The sequence below is a fragment of the Lemur catta genome, chromosome X, assembly GCF_020740605.2.
Source record: "Lemur catta isolate mLemCat1 chromosome X, mLemCat1.pri, whole genome shotgun sequence".
Lineage (NCBI taxonomy): Eukaryota > Metazoa > Chordata > Mammalia > Primates > Lemuridae > Lemur > Lemur catta.
The window spans coordinates 4,989,313-5,012,638 of record NC_059155.1 but is presented as its reverse complement, the minus strand read 5'-3'; the positions used below and the strand labels follow the sequence as shown (position 1 = coordinate 5,012,638).

General features: G+C 46.3%; 1 protein-coding gene across 1 annotated transcript; it reads left to right on the top strand.

Annotated features, from left to right (window-relative positions):
- The first annotated feature begins 4 nt into the window (after nucleotides 1-4).
- Nucleotides 5-20,171, top strand: GABRE (gamma-aminobutyric acid type A receptor subunit epsilon). Its single transcript, XM_045538587.1, has 9 exons — nucleotides 5-115; nucleotides 4,815-5,245; nucleotides 5,679-5,746; nucleotides 10,980-11,200; nucleotides 11,928-12,010; nucleotides 13,292-13,429; nucleotides 17,428-17,580; nucleotides 17,727-17,926; nucleotides 18,208-20,171. Exons 1-9 carry the CDS (start codon nucleotides 60-62, stop codon nucleotides 18,595-18,597), a joined length of 1,740 nt encoding a protein of 579 aa, XP_045394543.1. The 5' UTR covers nucleotides 5-59; the 3' UTR covers nucleotides 18,598-20,171.
- Nucleotides 20,172-23,326: the final 3,155 nt, after the last annotated feature.

Below are 23,326 nucleotides of genomic sequence, written 5' to 3'. Positions count from 1 at the left end.
AGCGGCCAGACTGTGCGCCGCGGCCTCCGCACAGGTGGTCGCGCCAGTCTCCGCCGAAAATGTTGCCCAAAGTTCTCCTGCTCTTCCTGAGCATATTCTTGACCTTCCAGTCGAGGTAAGTCTCCATCCCGGGACCCAGGAGCCCACCGCGCCCAGCTCCCTCTGCCCACGAGCGGGACGGGCTCCCAGGACCTCCGGCCGCCCCGCGTTCCTCGAGCCCCGCGCCCGCCTGGCTCCGGGCTCTCGCCCGGGCTAGCCGGGTCTCGCGTCTCCTCGACGCGCAGGCAGCCTTCGCCCGGCTCTCTCTAGGATGGGCGCCCCGGGCCTCTAGGACGGGAGTCCCCAAAGGAAGGCGGGACGCCTGTCTGTGGGCCACTCGCAGCCCAGACTCTCCCTCTCCAAAGCACTGCGGCGGCCGGGCGAGCACCCCCTTCCTCGGGCAGTCTTGCGCTGGAAGAGGGGAGAGGCCAGGGGCAGCCACAGGGCAGCCTCGCGTTGCTGGGGTCAGGGGACTTTGAGAACGGGGCGCGCGGGCTGGGGGTGCTTAACTGCACCCAAAATGCTTGAGTGTTGCCTAGTCTGTTTTCTCTTGCTCACATTTTTTTTTTCAGAGTGACTACTGAGTAGCAGGCACTGTGCCAGGCAACTCTGACTTTACTTGCTTCCCGTGACGCGTTCCTCTTGGTGCCAGTCCCAGGCATGACCTTTGGTTTAGTCTAAGGGTTCCAGTCCCAGCTGTCCCCACTCCCGGCCAGCCTCCCCCCTTCCTTCCTCATTCCTAGACACCCTGCTGGGGCTTGGGCTGCCTGGAACCAGAGGCCATGAATGTTATTCTCTGAGGTCTGTGGTTTGGGTTTGGGTTTGGGTTTGGGTTGTAGATTTCAATCCCTTTTCAGGCTTCCCTTGGGCAGCCAGCTTCCCTCACACCCTGTCCTAGTCTTGGTGTCCCTTGGATTTCTGGGTTTTTAGGGTGGAAGAAGACTGCTTCATTTTTTTCAGACGGTTCCTGTTGCATGTGAACTGTCACAAGTTCCTAAGCTTCCTAAGCTCTCTCGAAGCTTCCATGGAACTGGGCTTTGTGTCTTGCTTATCTGTTTTGGAAAGAGGGGGGATGGCTTCTCTCCCTACCCCAGATTGCGTTAGCTCCTCGGGGGAGGGGCTGTGTGGCTCCCTGATGGCTCACTGGTGCCCTAGGGTGGGGCTTGCCTCAGTAGGGGCTTGGTAAATGTGAATGCGTGCTAAGAATTTCCAGTCATCCACATCCCTCTAGATAGGATTTGGACTCTTCGAGAAGGCTGACATGGTTACTGGCTAGGGCTGATGGGGAGAGCAGAAGGAGGGAGGGGATCAGAGAGGAAAATAGCAGGCTAGAGGGACTGTGGACATGGAAACTACCCTTCCAGCCAGGACGGAGGGCTGCAGTAACTGCTGTTCAGACACTGTCAACATAGCAACCTGTGATGTCAGGAGGGAGCTGGGGTGGTGACAGTGGAGTGTGCTGAGCCACATTGAACCAGAAAAACTCTCTCTGGTCCAGGCTCAGCCTTAAATCAGTTGAGTGACTTTGGGCATGGCCTTTCCTCTATCTTGGCCTCAGTTTCTCCATCTACACAGTGAAAAAGAGAGCCAATTTGGGGAAAAATCCAGCATCTCTTCTCGTGTTCCCTCCTCCTCTCTCCACACCAGCCAGCTGGGGGGAGGGGTGCTGCAGAGATTCAGTTCCATCCTGGACCTGAGGGCTGGAGGGATGTGGGTGCCTGAAAAGCCCCTGTGGAAAATCCCACTAATCCAGTGTATGAGTGTTTTTCAAGTTTTCTTCTTTGTAGCCCTGAAAGTGAGCTTAATGGCTGGCATTGTCAGCAGCTCCTTAACCCCAAGGATCCAAGAATGGGGTTTTTTGTTTGTTTGTTTGTTCAGTTGGTTTGTTGGTTTTGTTTGTTTGTTTAACTGGCAAAAGCCAATTTTAGGATTAAAGCCACAGCAAGACCCTCCCATATCATTTTCATTGCAGACCTAGTCCAGGGGCAGGAGGGCTTTGGTGGTCCCAGTGCTTTCAGGTTGGTTTGCCTCTGCGCTTTTAAACCTGGGGAGGGGGTTCTTGTTGAAGAGTTTCAGACGGCTGGTGGGGGCTGCTGCAGGCTTTTGGGTGGTCTTGGCTGGCAGTGCCCAGCTTCCCACTGGATGCCAGTTCGGATTGTGCTATGTTCCCAGCCATGTCGTTTGTTTTGCAGGGTCTCAGGCCTCCATTTTCCTTCTCCCTCCCCATAGTCACCGGCCCCCTTCTCTTCAGAGGGCTGGGAGATTAGTCTCTAGGTGTCCAGGGGACATGAAAAGCCTCAGGGAAAGAGGACATCTTCTGGATGTGACATTTGAAAGTGGAAACTGCTTTTTCCAAAGCCCAATTCTTCCCTAGCCCACAATCGTAATTAGCCACTTCAGGCATGAGAAATGGCATAGACTTGGAGCATCTGTATGCCAGTTAAGCAATTCAAAGAGCTTGAAATACTGCAGAAAAAATGTATTTTACTGCCCAAGTTGGCAGCCCCTTGGTCTGCAGTACAGGGGCCATGCCCACGTCTCCTGCCCTGTTTGCCCTTATTTTTGGAAGTGAATTGCCTGATAGCTTTTAAAAAAAAATCATTTTGGAAGTATAACATACAAATGTAAAAGCACAGAAATCATGAGTTAATAGCTCAGTGGATTTTCACAAAGTAAACATGCCCATGTTACCAGCACCTAGATTGGGAAACAGAGCATCGCCAGCCCCCCCAACACACACATGCACACACACACACACACACACACACATGCACACACGTAAGCACGTGCGTATGCACACACATACACACACACACGCGCACATGCACACACACCTCACCAGATGCCCCTCCCAGTACACATGCCTTCCCTAAGGAAACCACTCTCCTGCCTTCCAACATCACAGATTTATTTGGGCTGATGGCTTTTTAAAAAGCTTTTAATTATAATTTTTTCAGATATATATATATATATATATATAATAAAAGTAAAGGAAATAGTGCACTGAACCTCCATGGACCCATCGCCAGCCTCATCATTTATTGACTCATGGTCACTCTTATTTTCTTTGTGCCCCACCCACCCTCTACTTCCCACTTAGATGGTCTTGGAGCATGTCTCAGACACCATCTCATTTTGTATGTAATTATTTCAGTATGTATTTCTAGTCATTGAAGACTTCAAAAGCATAAGAAAATACCATTATTATGACAAAAATTTAAGAATAATTTATTCATACCTCAACTATCCAATGTTCAAATCTTTCCTATTTGTGTTATAAATGGTTTTTGTCTGTTTTATTTAATAGTTTGCACTTTTTTGCCAATCTGTATGATATTTATTTATTTAATTAATTCAGTTTTGCTTTATTGTGCTGTTCAGGACCCCTGTAAAATGTTGAATAGCAGAGCCAAGTGTTTACATCTTTAATTGGTTACAGATTTTAGATGGAAAGAGTCATATTTTGCCATTATGATGCTAGTCTTTTTTATTTTCTTATTTTTAATTATTATGGTTACATAATAGTTGTACATATTTAAGGGGCACATGTGATGTTTTGATACAAGCATACAATGTATAATGACCAAATAAGGGTAATTGGGGTACCCATCACCTCAAGCATTTATCATTCCTTTATGTTAAGAACATTCCAATTCAACTCTTGTTATTTTGGAATCTACAATAAATTACTGTTAACTATAGTGACCCTATTGTGCTACTGAATACTAGGTCTTATTCTTTTTATTTAGCTGTATTTTTGTTCCTTGTTGGTTACCGAAGGCTGGGAAGGGTAGTGGGGAAGTGGGGATAAAAAGGGAATTGTTAATAGTTTGCTTTTTAAAATCAGGATCCAAATAAGATCCAGATATTAGCAGATGGGGCATTTTTATTTTATAAAACACTTTTTATTGAATGAGAACATATATACAGAAAAGTGCTCAAATCCTAAGTGTACAGCTGATGAGTTGTCAGAAAATGACCATGGTGGTATAAAGAAAGCCAAATCAAGGACCAGAACATGAGAATAACCTTAGAAGCTGCCTTTGTCACTGCCCCCCAGCCAAGGTAGCAAGCACTATCCTGATTTCTAACACCACAGGTGAGTTTCATACACTAGCAGATGCTTCTTAAAATTTTTGCTTAATTTAATTACTCTTATTATTTTATCATTATTCTTGGATGTGGTACATGGCTGTGGCTCTCAGGGTAGACTACTCAGAGCTTAGATAGCCACAAAGTGCTGTTCTTTAGCCTCTTTCCCTGCATCCCCTACCCTTAATGCAATGAGCATTACAAAACCAACAAAACTGCAAAATATTCCTGCAATTTTCTGGTCCTTTCTCAAAGCAGCCACTCTGGCTTTTTCAAGCATTGCCCAGCAGCCCTGGACCTGGACCTGGGCCTGCCCGTTATTCCCAGGTGGTAAGGCCAAGGCCAGTAACAGGGGCTAATGGGCCAGAGCTCACAAATGCCCTTACTTCATTTTACATTGAAAATCCTTTTAAAATCGAGGTCTCAGTTTTATTGTTGATTCTGTTTAAATAAAGAGTTATCATAAAAGAGGGATACCATAGGAAGTCCCCACAAAGCAGCAAGATTTAAAAGAATTTAACAAGTATAATCTGTTACTGTCTCAAAATTTAGCTATTACCAATCACTATTTAAGTAAGCTTTGTGTTGCAAACTTCTTTTGATTTGCTTCTGTCCCAAGAGGCACCAGCTGGGGCCCCTGCAGAGTGGAGTGCAGAGCTTCAGTTTTCCTTTGTGTGTTCCAGGGTTGAGGGACCTACAATTCCATCCAGGAATGAAGCCCCTGGCCATGAGGATGTTGTGTATGGCCCTGAGCCCCGGCCTCTCGGCCCTGAGCCCCAGCCTCTTGGAAGGCAGCTCCTCACTAAAGAAACAAAGCCCACTGTGCCTGTGACTGGGCCCACTCCTCCTGAGACTGGGCTCACTGCTCCTGCGACTTGGCCCACTGCACCTACGACTGGGCCCACTGCACCTACGACTGGGCTCACTGTGCCTGAGACTGGGTTGATTGCACCTGAGATTGGGCCCACTGCACCTACGACTGTGCCCACTGTGCCTGAGACTGGGCTCACTACGCCTGCGACTGGCCGCCATGTTGGCAAACTGCCAGAAGCTTCTCGCATCCTGAACACTATCCTGAGTAACTATGACCACAAACTGCGCCCTGGCATTGGGGGTGAGTAGCCCTCTGGAGGGTTGAGGGGTTGAGGGCTTAGGTGTGGAGAATGGGCCTGGGGCAAAGGTGAGGGTGCTGTGCACGTGGACAGGAGCATCTGTGTGCTGCTGGCCAGTCAGGTGAGAGATATGAACTCTCGTCTCAGCAATGCCATTGACCTTGTCAAGACTTTTCCCTTCTTTGACCCTCAGTTTTTCCAACTATAAAATGAGATGACAGGACTAGATGACTGATCTTTAAGGTATGTGTGCAACTCTTAACGGTCCATTATCTGGGTCTTACCATGAAGGAACAAATAAAGAAGTAGGACTGGATACTGCAACTGTGCAGTCCAGCCCTTACCCATCTCCCCTCTTCTGCCCTCTGACTAGTCCCTCCGCTGCCCATGCCCCTGTTTCACACTTACCCTCTGCTGCTTCTGCTTCCCTTACAGAGAAACCCACTGTGGTCACTGTTGAGTTCTCTGTCAACAGCCTCGGCCCTCTGTCCATCCTGGAAATGGTGAGTACTAAGCTTGGGGGCCTTCCACATGTGCTTTCTGCTCTGTGTTTCAGTAATGACTCCAAGAGTTTCGTTGGGTCTTTTTTTTTTTTTTCTTTTGGGAGGGAGGGATAGATTTTAACTATCACTGACTTGCTTGAGGACGAGGTTGGAAAAGGTAAGTCCCTTGCTGCCTGAAGAGGATCTTCAGAATTGTGACTATATCTTCCAGTCTTTCATTCAAAATAAAAATAATAAAGCAACTTTAAACACCACAATGGAATGGCTCTTTTCTTCTGATAATTATTTGTACTGACTTAAGTCTGTAGTTACCAGCTCTTGCTCTAAGACAGTTTCTCTGTGTTGCCCTAGTTTCTTCTCTGCTTTTCTACTGGTATTATCCTAGCATCAGTATGGTCCCCTAGTTAGCCTTCACCATCTTTCACCTAGAATATGCAAAGGTCTCCACCTATCCTAATCTACCTACTAAACTGCCTGCAAGTAACGTGTCTCCTGTAGTCCTGCCCCTGCACTGCCTCCCACCCCCTCTACTGCATGTGATTCAAGCCCACACTCTAGTACTCAGGGCCCTCCATGGTTGTATTCCTCTTCACCCCTTTAGAGAACACGTGTTCTGGCTTACACTAGAGTATGTGTTCCCAGACCACCTTGCACCTCTGAGCATTCAGGCTCTGCTTTGCTGCTTGTCAGCTGCAGTCTCCTTGAGAGTCTGGCTCAGATGATGTCTCATTCATGGCATCTTCCTAAACCTCCGCAACTGTTAATTGCTCCCTTCTTTTTCACACCACATTTCTCTCTTTGGCACTCACATCTTTCCAGCTTATATCACAGTCATTTTCCTGATCTTCCCTACCTCTTTTCATTGTAATTATCTGCTCCGTGTCTGCCTTGCTCTCTCCACTATGGGCTCCTTGATGTCAGGGACTCACTGTATGTTAGCTGAGCAAATAAATGATGAAAGATGCTCTGCAAAAGTTACTTGCATCTGCAGAGCCTGACAATGAGGAAGATTTTGTCATCTAGGTCCATCACAGCCATAGACTTGTCTTGGCCCAGGACAGATACAGTTTTAGCATCCCCTTGGTGCTTAACAAGCACCATAGGACTGGGTGATTTTAGGGGCTTGGCTCTGAGATGGGCCTTGCAAATAGACATAAAAAGGTAAGTAAACCTTGGTGGAAGACCAAGGTGTTTATATAGGCTGAGTGGAAGAGTGTGGTTTCCCCCTTTGATGCTTTGTTGGGCTGACAAGTTCTTGAGGCTTACTGTACTTATGCATTGCTATGTAAGAATGACCCACAGAACATAGTGTCTTAAAACAAGAAATAATTATTATCTCATAGCTTGCATGGCTCAGGAATCCAGACATAGCTTAGCTGGATTCTCTTTCAAGGTCTTTCACAAGGCAGTAATCAAGGTGTTAGTTGGGGATGGGGTCCCATCTGAAGGCTCAACTGAGGGAGGATCTACTTCTAAGATCAGTCACATGATTGGCAAGATTTGTTTCCTCTCTGGCTGTGATCTGAAGGTCTCCTTCAGTCCTTGCCACATGCACCTCTCCACAGGGTAACTCACACTATGGCAGCTGGCTTCCCTCAGAGTGAGCAAGAGTATGTGAGAAGGTGCTCAAGATGGAAGCCACGTACTTTTTACAATCTAATTTTGAGAGTGACATCCCACTGATTCTGTGGTATTCCCTTCATTAGAAGCAAGGCCAGCCCACAGTCAAGTGGAAGGGAACACAGAAGGGCACAAACACTAGGAAGTGAAAATCACTGGGGCCATCTCTGAGTCTGCCTCTCACACATGGCCATGATGTTCTCCAGTTAGAGCAGGCAAAGGCCTGCAGCTCCTAGAATGGCATGCTAGGAACTAACAGGGAGGACAGAAGCCTGAGAGCAGACAGATCATTTTGAGTTTCTGTCTACATTTTAAAACTGGGGTGCTTTTTGGCTCTTTCCCTGATGTCAGATTTACTTTATTGCTGCTATCAATGTGCTTACCCCAACAATAATTGTAGTCTCCTTTTTGCCTTGTAATTTACCCTTTCAAAAAAAGTGTGAATTTAGCAATCATTTTTGTTAAAATTATTTATAAACAAGAAATATTAGGTTCTGCACAAGAGCCAGAGGTTGAGGTTTTGTGGTCCCACCACTGTGGTCGTTGTTTACTCTTAAGAGGAAATAGACCTTTCAAGTTATTGGTATGGGGGTGGGGAAGGTGGCTCAGGACCGTTTTCTAGTTGTGCAGAGAGCATCCTGCAGCAGTCTCTGCCCCTCCCATTTAGTGTGCCCACAGCTAAATGTAGGACTCAGTCCACAATGACCTAATGGTTCCTAGAACCTTGTACATCTATCTATATATATATATATATGTATATATATATATATATTTTTTTTTTTTTTGCTCCTTTGGGTGGACTTTAAGACACTGCCAACCTGGTTGGGAAGTAGCAAGTCTAAATTCCAGCAAGCTGGTTTGCTCCTTCCTCCCTAACCTTTCACCCCACACCCAATTGGTGGTGGCTAAATTTCCTTAGGTTGAGTGGGAAGAACACACACATTGACAAATGGAGCAAATGGCCCTAAGTTGTTTTGCCGTTTCCTGAATGAAACAGAGCATGCTGTAAAACTGAAGAGTGGTGGAAAATTTGTGACTACAATCTCAGTGCTATTTGTGTAAGATATAATATGGGGAAACCAATCTCTATCATTTGCAAGAGCCCTTGTGGTAGCAGAGCAGGGGCCCCACTCCTCCTAGCCGAATGCCTGTCTGTCTTTTCTCCACACCTATTCACGCTGCCAGCACTGGCCTCCCCTGACAAGCCTGAAGGATACAGTCTAGTAACCCAGCAGTCACCAAACCTACATGGAACACAGAACTGGTTCACAAAGGAGCCAACAACTTGGTTTTTTTTCTCAGTAAGGTGGTGCTTTAGCCTGGGCCAAATGCCTTTTGAAAATCCTGAACCCTCACATGTGGTATTAAATTCCCCTGAGAAGTCTCAGCTTCTGCATGATTCCAAATAATTCTTGAAAGCTGTGGGAGGTCCCTATTCTCTGGTGCTTGGTGAGGAAGGGCCCCAGGACTTTAGGCCACACTTGTCTCCTTGGACCCTTGTGACAGCCTAGCTGGCTGCCATTCGAATCCCTGTTTTATGTTTGATGCAACTGAGCCTTCAGCAAAGTTGTGTGTCCCAGCATCGGTCATGTAGTTGGGAATTTCAGTGCCCTTCAGTCAACTGGATGTTGTATAGAGTGCAGGCCTTGTCCTCAGGGAGGGAAACCTGAGCCCATGGCATGTGGATTTTAATCAAACATCTCTGCTGACCTCCTTACTACACTTTGGAACACCCAGTCTGAGCTTAAAAGACAGTGAGCAGTCTGGGAATGACCGCCCATTGCAGCATCAACAGTTGCTAACACTGTTTCTAGCTGCGGTAATTATCATAGGCAATTCTAATTAAGCTGATTCCTAAACACTGAATTTTTAGAGTTTCGGCTGAACCAAAAGAGATGTACATGCCAAGCTCCTTTGTCGAACTGGGGAAAAATTGAACTGTTAGTTATCTGTTGATGTGTGATAAACTTACCAATTGGTATCTTGTCAAATAGAAATTAAATGAGCATTTGAAACACTTTATAACATAGAGTACAAGCACAGCATGGGTGTGGAGGGGAAGGTGTCCCACTGGCTACCAAGCAGTTTATGTGGCCTGGGAATGAAGGATGCTCTGCTGGCCAAGTTGAAGCTGCCAGACACTTGGGACTATAGGTACACTTTGAAGGCCATTCATGAAGGCAGGTGGGGTGGGGCGGGGCAGGGTGGGGTCAGAGGCTCCCATATGAGTAGTAGCTACGCTCTGTCAGGTCTTTTCTGTCTGCTTCTCTGGCCTGCTCCAGGACACATTCTCAGTCTTCCCTTCCCTGGCTGGCTGCCAGCAATGTGGCAGCTGCTTCCACCACCTTTTGTCCTGGGCAGCTAAGGCAAGCAGGGATTTTCTTGATCTCTTCCTTCAGGGCTCTACTAGCTTCCAGTGTTGTAGATTTCTGGATGGTACTCATTGCTTGGTGCAGGATAACTCAGGGTAAAGACCTAGCCTAGGGATTCTGCAGAGAAAATTGGACCTGGATACCCCAAGGGATTGTTGGTGCAAGTGAAGGCCATGGTAATGCTGAACAGCAGAGCCAGCATGCTGCCATTGACTATTTGTGTGACTTTTGGACAGCCCCTTTTCTCTTTGAGCCTCAGTTTCTGTACCTCTAAAATAAGGGATGTTGGGCTAACCCTCACAGTTCTATCTTGGCCTAGTTCTGGTACTTGCTATTCAAGCTGCTTGCAGTTCTATTTCAGTCTAGTGTTATTTTTTTCCCCTTTATTACCAGTGGTGTAAGTTTCTAGCTTCTTCCTATTAAATATCGTTCTAGATGTTTAACAGATACTTTATGGAATACACAATATTTGGAGACCAAGTAATCATGGGTATATCTATGCACATGTACACATACATTAAGAGGTTATGAGCACTTGTTTGAAAGGAAAAACAAAGCCTAAAATGATTCTTCTTGTTTTAAAAAACATGAAACTAAATAGTCATTTCTCTTGTGACTTAAAACACTTCATTTTTAATGTAATTCTGGTGAATGAAGGATTGAAGTTAATTAATATTTGTGCTCCCCAATAAAAACTGAAATGGGAAACCACTGTATACAGTCAAAGGTGTGTGTGGTTATAGATTTTTTAAATGATTTTGAGCTGGGATGTTTGATTTAGTATGGAAATGTGGAGGCTGAGAGGGTGTTGACCCAGCTGGAGTAGGACAGTAGCCCTACGTGGGAGCAATGAAGTGATGAGCCCAGCCCATGGAATTAAGCCACCATTGCCATGTTTCTAGATTAAATGCATCCTCCTAGACTGTTTTCTATTTGGGAATGTTACTTTCTTTTGGGAACGCCTGGTGATAAAAAACTCCTACAGCCAAACTCATGCTGTTTTCCTCCGTGCAAACTTAAGTAGATCCCAAAGGGTCTATCTGCTTTATAGGCCCATCATGGAGTGGGCCTTTGCCCACTGGTAGAAGAAGGGTCTCAATGCCAGCTCTGGACATAGGGCAGTTTAGGGGGCAGCATTTATAAATTATTTCTAGTCCCCTATTTAACAAAGAGGATGACAAGTAAAGATGCAAGTTTGTTTGCTCATCCCTAAGTGTATGTTTTTCTATCCATTCCACCAGGAGTACACCATCGACATCATCTTCTACCAGACCTGGTATGATAGACGCCTCCGTTACAATGATACCTTTGAGACACTTGTTCTGAATGGCAATGTGGTGAGCCAGCTGTGGATCCCAGACACCTTTTTTAAGAATTCTAAGAGGACCCAAGAGCATGTGATCACCATGCCCAACCAGATGGTCCGCATCCACAAGGATGGCAAGGTGTTGTATACGATTAGGTATGTCAGGCCTCTAGTGTCTCACCTCCTGGGACTCTCCCTCCCCTTCTGGGAATTTTAGCCAAAGACTCATGGGTAGAGATATCATCCTAAATGATACTTCTAAGGGCCTGTCCAGCTTTCCTAGACCATGAGCCCAAGCTCCTCATGTGCAGATACAGACACTGAGGCTTCAAAATTAAATATTTATATATATATATTGCTTAAAGCTACACACCAAGTTTGTGGCAGAAATGCGACTGGTACCCAGTGTTATTTGGCTCCCAGTCCAGAGCTCCCCCAACTGGACAGTTCCATCCCAAGTGGGCACTGGATGTAAAGACACATCCATGTTGGTGGAATTGTCCAGGCGGGGTGGCAACACAGCAGTTGGAAAGGTACCTAAAACCAGGCTGGATACTTAAATGCCTGGCAGGGGAAGGTCATGTGTTAGTGGTGGCGTGGGGACAGGCAGGTGGTGGAGAGTGGGAAAGTGCTGGCAGGTCCTGGAAGCTGGGCTAGGCAGGAAACAAAAGCCAATCTTAAGTTGGTCTGTGCACTTCTCTGATGATATAGCCCAGAGTAGCCAGATGCTTCCAAGCTGTTTTCCTCTCTTTTTGTCTCTCTGTTGAGGTTTTTGTCTTAAATTCTGTTGTTGCCACTCATTGGTGATGGTCACTAGACCAAAGTTGGGTGGATGTGTAAGTGCTTGGGGCCAGCCTAAATGAGGCTCCTTTCTACCTTCCAGGATGACCATTGATGCTGGATGCTCACTCCACATGCTCAAATTTCCAATGGACTCTCACTCTTGCCCTCTGTCTTTCTCTAGCTGTGAGTACCTTCTTAGGTTTCTGGGGCCCCAGACGCATGCTGGGCCCCTTCTTTTTCTCATCCTTGCCCTTTACATTTTTCTGCCTCTGCTTTTCTCCTAAGATGCTGCCAAGGTCATGCAGGGCTTCCATCCTCCATCCTCATCTCCTTTCTTGCTGACGATACTGTGTTGCTCAACTCTGGCCTCATGTTGGGTTCCTGCGTTTCCCTTCCACCACCTCAAGTCAGTCACTTGCCTCTTAAGTGCTGCCCCTTTCCATCTCCACTGGCATTACCTTGCTTTAGGTCTTTGTCATCTTCCATTTGGACTTTTGCAACATCTTCACTTTGAAACTGCACATCTCCTCTAAAACGTCTACCCCCAAAACAAATGTGTTGCTTCTGTGTTCTGGTGTGTCTCATTGAAGAGCACTGTCACCCACCCAGTTGTCCAAGCCAAGAACTTTGATGCTTCCCTCTCCCTCACCTCCTACATCTAATCAGTAAACACATCCTGTTGGTGTTCCTTCCCAAATCTCTATTGATGTTGTCTGTTTCTCTGAATTCTGTCACAGCTTTACCTCCTGCCTTCATTTTGTTATGCCTGGATTACTGCACTGGCCTCCTTGCCAACATGCTATCCTCACAGAAGGACCAGAGTGACCTAGCTAAAGCATCATCTAGACCAGGTCACTTCTTAGTTTCAGATCCCGCCTTAATGCTCTTGGATTAATTCCAAATTCCTTGGAATGACCCTCAAGGCCATTCATGAACTGATACCTGCTTCCCGCTTCTGCCTTTCTGAACTTCTGGCATTTCACTTTTCACCTTTCTGTGATGCCTCTGCCCCCAATTCAGCCTCATCCCTATGGAGAGTATTTATTTGACTTTCAAGACTTAATGGGAACACCACCTGATTTATGAAGTCTTTTCTGAGTGTATCCCCAAATGATCTTTCCCTGCTTTGTTTCCCCACTGTTCAATGGGCAGAGGTTTTTCAGAGCAACTCCCAAAATCACAGTTGTGTACTCACTGTTGTATTCAATAAAATGTGAATACTTGAGGGCAGGATTCATGCAATGCCTACCTCTGTATTTCCAACCCAGGGCCTGATACTGAGGAATGCTTAGTAAATGCACTTATTGAATGGACTTCAACAATGAGGTAAAAGAAGCAAGGTTCTAGAGCTGGTGAGGCTGAAGTCAGGACCCCAAGGCATTGCTTAGGCTGACTTCATGCTGGTGGAGACCTCAGGTGGGCTTCCCAGTCTCATGTAAACCTCCTCCCCACATTGCTTTCCAGTTTCCTATGCTGAGAGTGAGTTGCTCTACAAGTGGGAAGATTTCCAGCTTGAAATCAATGAGAAGAACTCCTGGAAGCTCTTCCAATTTGATTTTACAGGAGTGAGCAACAAAACTGAGATTATCTCAACCCCATCTGGTAAGTGTGCCATAGGATCCAAGGCTAGGCAGAGGCCCAAGAGGGTGGTAGGGATGACTAGAGGTGGCTGTCCATACAAATGCTATGCAGTCATCCCATGGAAGTATTATAGAACATGGCTCCTGTCTTATAAATGCTAAGCACTTACAACTGTTTGCAGAGGAAACTGAGACTTTGTAACTATGTCTCAGTCTCATCTGCAAAGAAGTAAGTGCTTTGCCAAGTCCCCTGAGAGGTTAGGTAAGTAGATAAAGTTTTGTTGCTGTCAGAATGTGCAGCTAGCTTTGTCATGTAGACCCTTCAGTTTCAAGGTCTTTGTTACAACACTGAACTACTTGGATGGCTTTGGGGAATGGAGCTCATGTGAATTCTCCATACCCAAAACAGTCCAAGCTAGTTGAATGGGAGGCAAGGTCCATCCTAATGGGAGGTGGAGGCTATAGTTCTAATGTCAGCTGGGTAAAGGCTGGGATAGTCTAGAGGAAGTTATAGCAGCTACAATGGCCACTGGCTGCATCAACATTTATCTTAAAGGGACAGCTCTAAGAAGCACAGATTCCAGTCAAAGCCTTCATAGTGGATTCAACATAGCTTTGATGACCATTGGTTCTCTGACATTGTCTCTAACAAGGATGAAAAGGGAGGGTCCTGGGTCTCTTAAACTTTAGCATCCAATAAGATGTGAGCATCTTTGCTTGTGTTCCTAGGTGATCTGAATGAGGAACCAAGGGACCTCCCTGGGGTAGCTCCCAGAGCAGCCCTGGAAACCCTCTTCACACGTACTGACCAAGTTCAGGGCAGTGGAACCACTGCCCTCATCGTTTCCAGATTGTGGATGGAGCCAGTCACCCAACCAGCTATTTGTCATGGGAGGCGTCTTGCTTTGCTTCCATGTGGCTAGGCAGAAAATCTGCTTTTGCTTCACTTGTTGAATTGATCACTGGGCAAGGGGACAGCTCATGCTTCTCTGGCTAGAGATTTGCTTGCACAGTACTAGGCAGGGGCAGAGGGCTGGGCTGCTTTACAAATGCTTTCCTTTTTCTTGGGAGCTCTGGGGGAGCAGTCTTACTGCCTTTGACTTGGATCCTTGCTCTTCTTCTGCCAGCTAACCATGGGCCTGCATCTTGGCTTTCTGCACTGCAGTTTCCCCCAGATAGGTGGGGACCCATCATCAAAAGTGGCAGAGGAGACAAGGCCTAGGGGCTTTCAAGTCACTAGTGGTTCCGTTTAGTAGATGGTTGTGCATTGTTTCAAAATGGTGCCCTAGTGACTACAAAGCCCCAGAGCCAGCATCATCACCAAAGCAATGACAATAGGTAAGCACCAGACCTGCTTCGGAGAGAGGAGAGTTCTTAGGGAGAAAGAAGGAGGTCTTGTTTGTCTTTGACTGAAGACTAGTTGATCTTGAGTCATGGTTTCTCCAATGGCAGAGTTATCTTTGGGACTGGTCTCAAACTCTTCCAGTCGGCCCCTGGGGCAGTTCTCTCCATCTGGAACAGACTTATATACGTAGCTCCTGAGGGTTAAGGATGCAATGGTAGCCTGCTACTCTGACCGTCTTGGGCCTTAAACCACAGAATCTCTGCTTCAGGAGGTTCGAAGAGTCCAGTCCTGCCCCCAGAGAGGGAATCATCCTTCACTGATGGCTGCTGAACCTCTGATGGCCTCTTAGTGGTGGTCAAGAGTTTATTCTCTTGCAAGGGGGTTTCTTTGTTCTCTAGACAGCTCTGTCCATCAGAAAACTCTCCCTATTCATCTAAAATTGGAAACTCTGGAAGTTCTACCCATTGGACTTATTTCTTTTTCCTTAGAACTATCCAGCTTACATTAGGTCCAGTCACCCTTCATGAGGCCAAGATTAAAGGACCAATATTATCATTGCAGCCCTGGAACATATTCTGTTATAGTCTGCAGGGTCCTGGCCCTGGCTCCTTTTCCTCCTTGTTCTTCAAAGTTTCAGGTCCATTCATCCTCTAGTCCCAGTCCTCTAGTCCTTGGTGTCCTTCTGACAGTGCAACAACTGGCCATGGTCTGGCAAAAGATGATAAGAGTAAGGGCAGAATGTATCTGTAGCATTTTTTCTTCTTTTTGCTTTGGCTTCTCAGCCCTAGATATTTTTCTTTCCTTACCCATGCTTCTTCACTCAGGAAGAAGAAAGTGTGTGCTAGCATCTTTCTCTTGGCCTTCACGACAAATTTCCATCCCTTGACAAGAAGAGAAGGTTCTTCCTTGGCCAGAACAAATAACATTAAAGTAGAAAATGCAATAGAATAATGAATCTTCTAGCAACAAGTATATATAAACTCAGCAGTTTTGCAGGGGTTGGGGGTATAGTTAATCAGAAGTGTCTTAAATTATAGTCAAGACACCAGGGCAAGAGAACCTTTGATAAATACATTCTGGCCAGTAGGGAAGTATGAGAGTGGTCCCTGCAGCAGCTCTGGAGGAGTTCTCTCTCAAAGCTACTACTCTGGACACAGGTTTCCCACTGAGCCCAGGCTACTTCCTTGCTTTTTTCCAGAAGAATCTGAGAAGTATTGCTCCTTGAGTGTCAGTGCTGCCAAGGTGAGTAGGAAAGGCTGCTCTTCTCATTCAGCTGCAGCCTATCCAGACCTGCTGGGCAGGTGATCTACTTTTTAAAATAGGAGGACACACGGACAGGTCAGTGATCTGTTCTGCTTTATAAAGCTGTTGCCCAGCAGGAGCAAGAGTTGCTGAGTACCTGCTGGGTTCCAGGCTATGCTGGGTTTATATGGGCAGGGGCTAAGCCACAGGGTCCATATGAGCCCTGCCTTGAAGAGATTTAAAAGCCCATCCAATTGAAGGCCAAGGAATTCTACAGCATCACTAAAATGGGAATGTGGAGCTTCATTGAGGAGCCAGGATTGGAGCAATTACAAATCCAGTGTGATGCTGAGAGTGACCAGTGCTGTTCTGGGCTCAGAGAAAATCCCAAACAAGCCATGGAGTTTTGATAACATGCAGAGTGTTTGGGATGGGTGTGTCAGAGCATAAGGCAGCATGAAAGTTACAAAAGAAGATGCCAACTGGAGATGTAGGTTGTTTTTAGGTCCTGTAGGATCCATTGCTGTCTAGCGAGAGCCAAGACCAGGGGCACAATGCCCAAGTGAACGTGAAGACCTCAGTCTGCCTTGTGGATGTATATTGTGCAGATACGACATCTAGAGGGCTGACTGAAATTTTCACTTTCAGCTAATTCTTCTCTTTTCCTGAAACACTCAGTTTGTATTAAGTGCCATAGACTAAGAACAGAGAGTCTAGAGTTATCTCAGAGAATCTGAGAGCAGATGGGATTAGCATAGGGTAAATGGTATGTGTGTATACAAGATGTTGGAGCCAGGTCATGGTGGGCTTTTAGTGTCAGATTACAGGGTACAGACTTGATTCTATAGCTCACGTGGAGCAGGGATCCATCAGAAGTTTGGGGGGAAGGTGAGTGCAGTGGAGCAGTGCTAACCAAGGCATTTTGCCATCATATGCGTGTGTAGAAAGGAGGCCGAAGACATCCTATGCTTCCCATCACAGCACATGCCTCCCTGGGCTCATTTCCTGAGCATGCACCTTGTGAGGGCCAGCCAGCAGTGCAGGTATAGGGCAGCTCAATGGGTGTGAAGGCCTCAGACAGTCATGTGGACATTAGTTGTGTGGACCTGATATTTAGAGGGTTAACTGAATCTTTCACTTTCATCTGACTCTCCTGCCACCCTGGAAAGACAGATGTTGGTCATGGAACAGAGAAAGAGGCTATTAAGATTCTGGCCTCGGCCTAGCTCTCAGCTGCCCGTGGGTCTCAGTGAGTCTCTTTTCTGGGCTGCTTCTGGTCCTGTATGTATCACATCAGAACAATGTGCCTCTGTCCCAGCACTGTGGTAGGGAATCCCATGAGCTGAACAATGGGACCCTTAGTGTGTATGTCCTGCTTGGGGGAGACCATCACGTCAGTGCTGTGAAGAAGTGGTGTTCTTTATGTCTTCCAGGTGACTTCATGGTCATGACGTTTTTCTTCAATGTGAGCAGACGGTTTGGCTTTGTTGCCATTCAAAACTACGTCCCTTCTTCCGTAACCACGATGCTCTCCTGGGTTTCCTTTTGGATCAAGAAGGAGTCTGCTCCAGCCAGGACCTCCTTAGGTAAGGGGGTCGGTGGCATAAGCACAGTAACATGGCTGTGAGTTTGCTGAATGAGGGCAAAGAGTTGCCTTCTCATAGAGTCCTTTGAGCAGTGTGTAATGCACAAATCAGGAGCTGAGCCCACCTCCACTCCTGTGCTCTTGTAGGGATCACCTCCGTACTCACCATGACCACACTGGGCACCTTTTCTCGCAAGAATTTCCCACGTGTCTCCTATGTCACAGTCTTGGATTTCTACATCGCCATCTGCTTTGTCTTCTGCTTCTGCGCTCTGATGGAGTTTGCTGTGCTCAACTTCCTGACCTACAACCAGAAGAAAGCTCATGCTTCTCCAAAACTCCACCATGTATGATCTGGGTGTGGGAGCAGTGGCGAGGCTTTGGAGTGTGAAGGCATGCCAGTGAGGGCACTAGGGTTTTGGCACATGGGTGGCCAGCTTGCTGAGTGATGGGGGGTTACCCAGGGTTGTGGGGGGAGTTAAAATCAACTTCCTGATATGTTGGTGGGAGTTCTGGGGGGCCAATAAATTATGTGCCAAGGACAGAGTTTTCAGAAAATCCTGAGGTAGCACTTAGCTTGACTCATCTTCCCTTGACTTTTCCACACTTCTTCCCTTGTCCATTTCAGCCTCGTATTGATAGCCGTGCCTATGCCCGTTCTCGTGCGCGTGCCCGTGCTCGTGCCCACGCCCGCCAGCATCAGGAAGTTTTTGTGTGCGAGATTGTCACCTCTGAGGGAAGTGATGGAGAGGAGCTCCCGTCTTGCTCAGTCCACCGGTCCCCTAGCCCAGGTAGCCCCGAGGGTCCCTGTAGCTTCTACTCCAGGCTGTCCTTATGTGCATGGTTCAAGGGTCTTAAGAAATATTTCTGCATGGTCCCCGACTGTGAGGGTAGGACCTGGCAGGATGGCCGCCTCTGCATCCACATCTACCGCCTGGATAACTACTCTCGAATTGTTTTCCCAGTGACCTTCTTCTTCTTCAATGTGCTCTACTGGCTTGTTTGCCTTAACTTGTAGGTGCCAGATGGCACCCCGTGGGGCAGCCTCCCCAGTTCCCCAGGAGGTCCCAAGCCCCTTGCTAAGGGAGTTGGGGGAAAGCAGCAGCAGCAGGAGTAGCTAGAGAGTCTTTCCTTCTACACTCCCCAAATAGGAGCCTGCAGAGGTTTTGTCTTTGCTGGCCCTCTCCCCCACCTGGCCCATTCACTGAATCGCCTTGGCAGCCCATTTCAAGTAAAATGGCCCACTTCTCTATTCTTCAAGGGGCATCCAGGATGTTCAGTGTTAAAAATCATACACTCTCAGTGATCGGCTCCTTAAAACCGTGCCCATGCACGAGTAGGTTTGCTATCTCCCAAAAGTGCTGACAACCACTGGTTTTTGCTAGAAAGCCATTATTGCCCTTTGTTGTGCTCCAGGCCCAACTCTGGCCTTGGCCTCAAAGTGCACAGACCAACTGCTTGCCTGTTCCTGACACCTCCCTAAGGTGCTGGGCAACAGTGTAATGGGGGAAGGGACCCCCATCCTTGAGTCAGATTATTATATTCTTGGTTTTCTCTCCTTTCTCCCCCACCACTTCCTCTGCAGATAAACAGACACTGGCATTATCCCTTCAGGAGGAAGGGGGTTAGCAAGTGAGCATATTGGGACAGTATCTCTCCCTCTGCTGCTGTGACACCTCCCACTCCCCCTCTGCCTCCATCTTTCATCTGCACTGCCAATTCAATGCCCTGCATCCAATGGGTATCTGTTTTTGTGTGTGATGATAGTAATTACCCCTTGCTTTATATGCTACCTTCTTCCTCCTCCTTGACCCCTGTGACTTTTTCTGTAACTTCCCCAGTGACTTTCCCAGCTCTGACCCAGGTGATAGGCCTTGGTGACTTCCTGGGGCCAAGAAACTAAGGAAACTCTGCTTTGCAACGGGCATTACCCGCCACTGATGGGTGCCTACCTAAGGCATAGCATAGGAGCTCTACCACTTCCTTGGCCTCTGGACCCATGAGCCAGTCCACTCTTATCCCTGGGGCACTTTGACAATCATAATCAATCAATTGAATTCCCTTAAATCTGTATGGCACTTTACCTTTGGCAAAGCACTTTTGACAGATTATTTCTATTTGGAGCCTCATTATAGCCCTGTGACATCTTTAAGGCAGGATTCTTATCCCCTTTGTGCAGATGGGATCCCTGAGGCACAGATTTCTATGGGACTGTGGATCTCATTGGAAGCTACCCAGGAGTGCACTGTCATCTTCTAGACCACATGACAGGGCTAGGCAGATCAGTTCACCATGATTTGATTCTATCGCCTCTGCTGACACCCCAGTGGCAGGGCCCAGAATGGCAGCCTCTCTTCAGCATTGACCTACTCAGTTCCTGGGCCCAAGGTGCTCAGACTGCCCCCAAGATCAAACCTCTTCTGGCTCTGGTAACCCAGCGAGAAGAATTTGGACACGCCCCAATGCTTATATATGCTAAATGAAATCTGTGTCTGTATTTTATTGAGGGGTGGGGAGGGTGGGGGATCCATCTGCTTTTTGTCACCATCATCTGAAAAGGGGAAATATGTGAATAAATATATTAGCAAAGCATTCAAAGTGTGGCTGGTTTCTCTGGCATTCACGTTTGTTCTCAGTTCAGGATTTAAATCTTAAGTCCATGACTCAGGCCTCTGTCTGTTCCCCTCTCCCGTCTGTGACCTCCAGACCTGCCAGGCATGGACCAAGTACCTTTCTCTCATTAGCAGGGAAAAAAGGGAGGAGACTGGCCCCCTTTACAGATTCCCTGACTTGCTCCTATGCCTATGCTCCCTCCATGTTCCTTTGCTTTGCCCACCATTCCAGCCCCTACCTTGTCATAGCTAGAAGGTTGCAGGGGACCACTGGATTCAGAACACTCCCCCCTCCATCATGTGAAGATGGAGATGCTGAGGCACAGAAAGAAGGAGAGATTTGTCTCATCACACAAGGAGTCAGTCGTGGAGTAGGACCAGATGCCCAAAATCCTAATGCCCTGGCTTGGCTTGAAACAAGCCTGGAAACCTCGGTTGATTCACTTTCCAAAGAAGAGTCTCTAAAGCTGTGTTGGGAAGTGTTGGCCTTGGCATCTTATGACACTTGCAACTCTAAAGGAACTCAGAAACAGTAACAAAAACCAAGGAGGAAACAAAAATGGCATCTGAACAGCCAATATTTTTGCCATAAACTCCTTAGAATGATTTTCACTTTTATGTAAGGAACCCACAGCAAAATACAAGTAAAAATTCTAGAACAAGGAACCTAGTTCCTCACTTTTACTTACATTAGGAAGATGCAAGGGGGAACAAGGACAGTCTGGCTCCTGGGATAAGTAGAAATGCAAATTTGTGAGCACTCACGCTTAAATGGATTTCAAAACAGAAATAGTGCAAAACAGATCCCTTAAACTATACTAAAGCTACAAATACATAAAATTCCTACCATTTATAAATTTTAAAAAGCTTACATAAATAATTCTTTAAAAATGAAGAAATTGAAACCATAATTTGGTACATAATATCTAAAAAATAAAATTAATGAAGAAAACACTACATATTAAAACCCATGGGATGCAGCCAACATTGCACTTAGAGAAAAATTCATAATTTAAGCAGTATGATTACTGAACACAATGGAAAAAAATTAGTTAGAGATTAAAAAAAGGAGAAAAACACATTACACCTTAGAAAAGTTTTGGGAAAGAGGAATTTTTAAAATAAACAGCATAGAGAGAACCAGTTAAGCATTTGAAAAACAATACATGAAGCTGAGTTTGCCGGGTGGGGCTGGCACCCCAAAGTTTCTTACCTTTCTTCACATCCAAAATACAGATGAATCAACCATTTGATCCAGCAATCCCATTATTGGGCATCTATCCAAAAGAACAAAAGACATTATATAAAAAAGACATCTGCACCCAAATGTTTATAGCAGCACAATTCACAATTGCAAAGATGTGGAAACAACCCAAGTGCCCATCAATATATGAGTGGATTAATAACATGTGGTATATGTATACCATGGAGTACTACTCAGCTATAAGAAATAATGGGGATACAGCATCTCTTATGTTTTCCTGGATAGAGCTGGAACCCATTCGACTAAGTGAAGTATCCCAAGAATGGAAAAATAAGCACCACGTGTACTCACCATAAAATTACTTTCACTGATCATCACCTAAGAGCACATTTAGGAATAACATTAATCAGGTGTTGGGCAGATGAGAAGGGGAAGAGGATGGGCATATATATACATAATGAGTGCGATGCGCACCGTCTAGGGGATGGACAGGCTTGAAGCTCTGATTCGGGGGCAAGGGCAATATACGTAACCTAAACTTTTGTACCTCCATAATATGCTCAAATATAAAAAAATTATGAACTTTTTAAAAGGAAACCATAAAGGTACTATAAGACAATATGGATGAGTATGTTTATATTCCTGGGATGGGAAAGGCCCTTCAAAGTGTGACATAAAAAAACAGAAACTATAAAGGAAAAGATTGAAAAATGCCTCCAAACTAAGAAATAGTAACAAAAATAGAAGCAAAAAATACTGTCACAGGTCAGTTTTTCTTGGAAGTAGTCTCTGAGACCAAGAGTAGAGTACAAGAAGTTGGTTGGGGAGTGCTCTTAAGATCTGCGCCTTTGGGAGGAGTTGAGGGAGCAAGGTCAAGTGGAGGAGAAACTGGGCTGCCAGGCACTCACAGAAAGGGCTGCAAATGAACACATCAGAGTTTTGGAGTCAGGATGGTCCAGAATCTCACAAATCAGGGCAAGAGGGCTGGGTCCTTAGGCCCTATCACTGGATTGAGCATGAACTTGGATATATCGGAGAGGGACTCACTGCCTCCAACAATCTCAGCAGCTGGAGAAACAAGAGCTGCGCCCTAGGGGCAGTGGTGCGGGGAGGTCTTGGCAGGGTGGGACACCACAGCATCTACTGTAGTTCAGCTCTCACCTTGCTTAGGCTAATGTGCTTCATACAAATAAATTCTAGGGTAATTCTCCCATGGTTATGTTGAGCTGCTTTTCCTGATGAAGATTTACAAGAAGATTAGAGAAACACTATGCCCCTGCCACCAGAGCTGGCCTTGGGGCCTTAATTGATACTCACCGTCTTCATCCTGTACTACTAATCTTAGATTTCCTCTATCCTCAGCTATATCTCTGCTGATCTAGCTAGCTTACCTGCTGGACTGACTGAAACCTTCATCCTTGAAGGGTTTGAGCCTCTGGACACCAAGCCCTTCTCAGACCACCAAGCCCTTCTCAGGCCATGGCTGGTGGACTTATCTGTCATTTCCAAGGGCTACCTAAGTGGGTCACCTGGATGCCAAACATATTCTTGCCTGCCCCAATTGTATAATGGTGGTTTGATCTCCTCCTGATGATTGGGGTGAATTACCTCTGTCAGGATGGTGACTTGTTTTCTTTTGGCTGGTGCATAGCAGCCATGGATAAAATTTCATGGGACTCTTGTTTTCCCCTGGTGAAAGCACTTACAATCTGGGAGCCAAGAGCTCTAAACCTGCAGGACCCAGAATTATGAGAATGGGAAGCACAAATTCTCCAAGTGAATTATCAGGATGATAAAACAACTTCTACTTCTTAGTTCCCAAACCTGTATATTCTAATGCTTATAGTCATTGATTTAGGGTGCAAAATGCTTCCCAGTGGGTAGCACCCCATCCTCTCAGTATCATCTCTAAGCTGGCACTTCAGCTATGT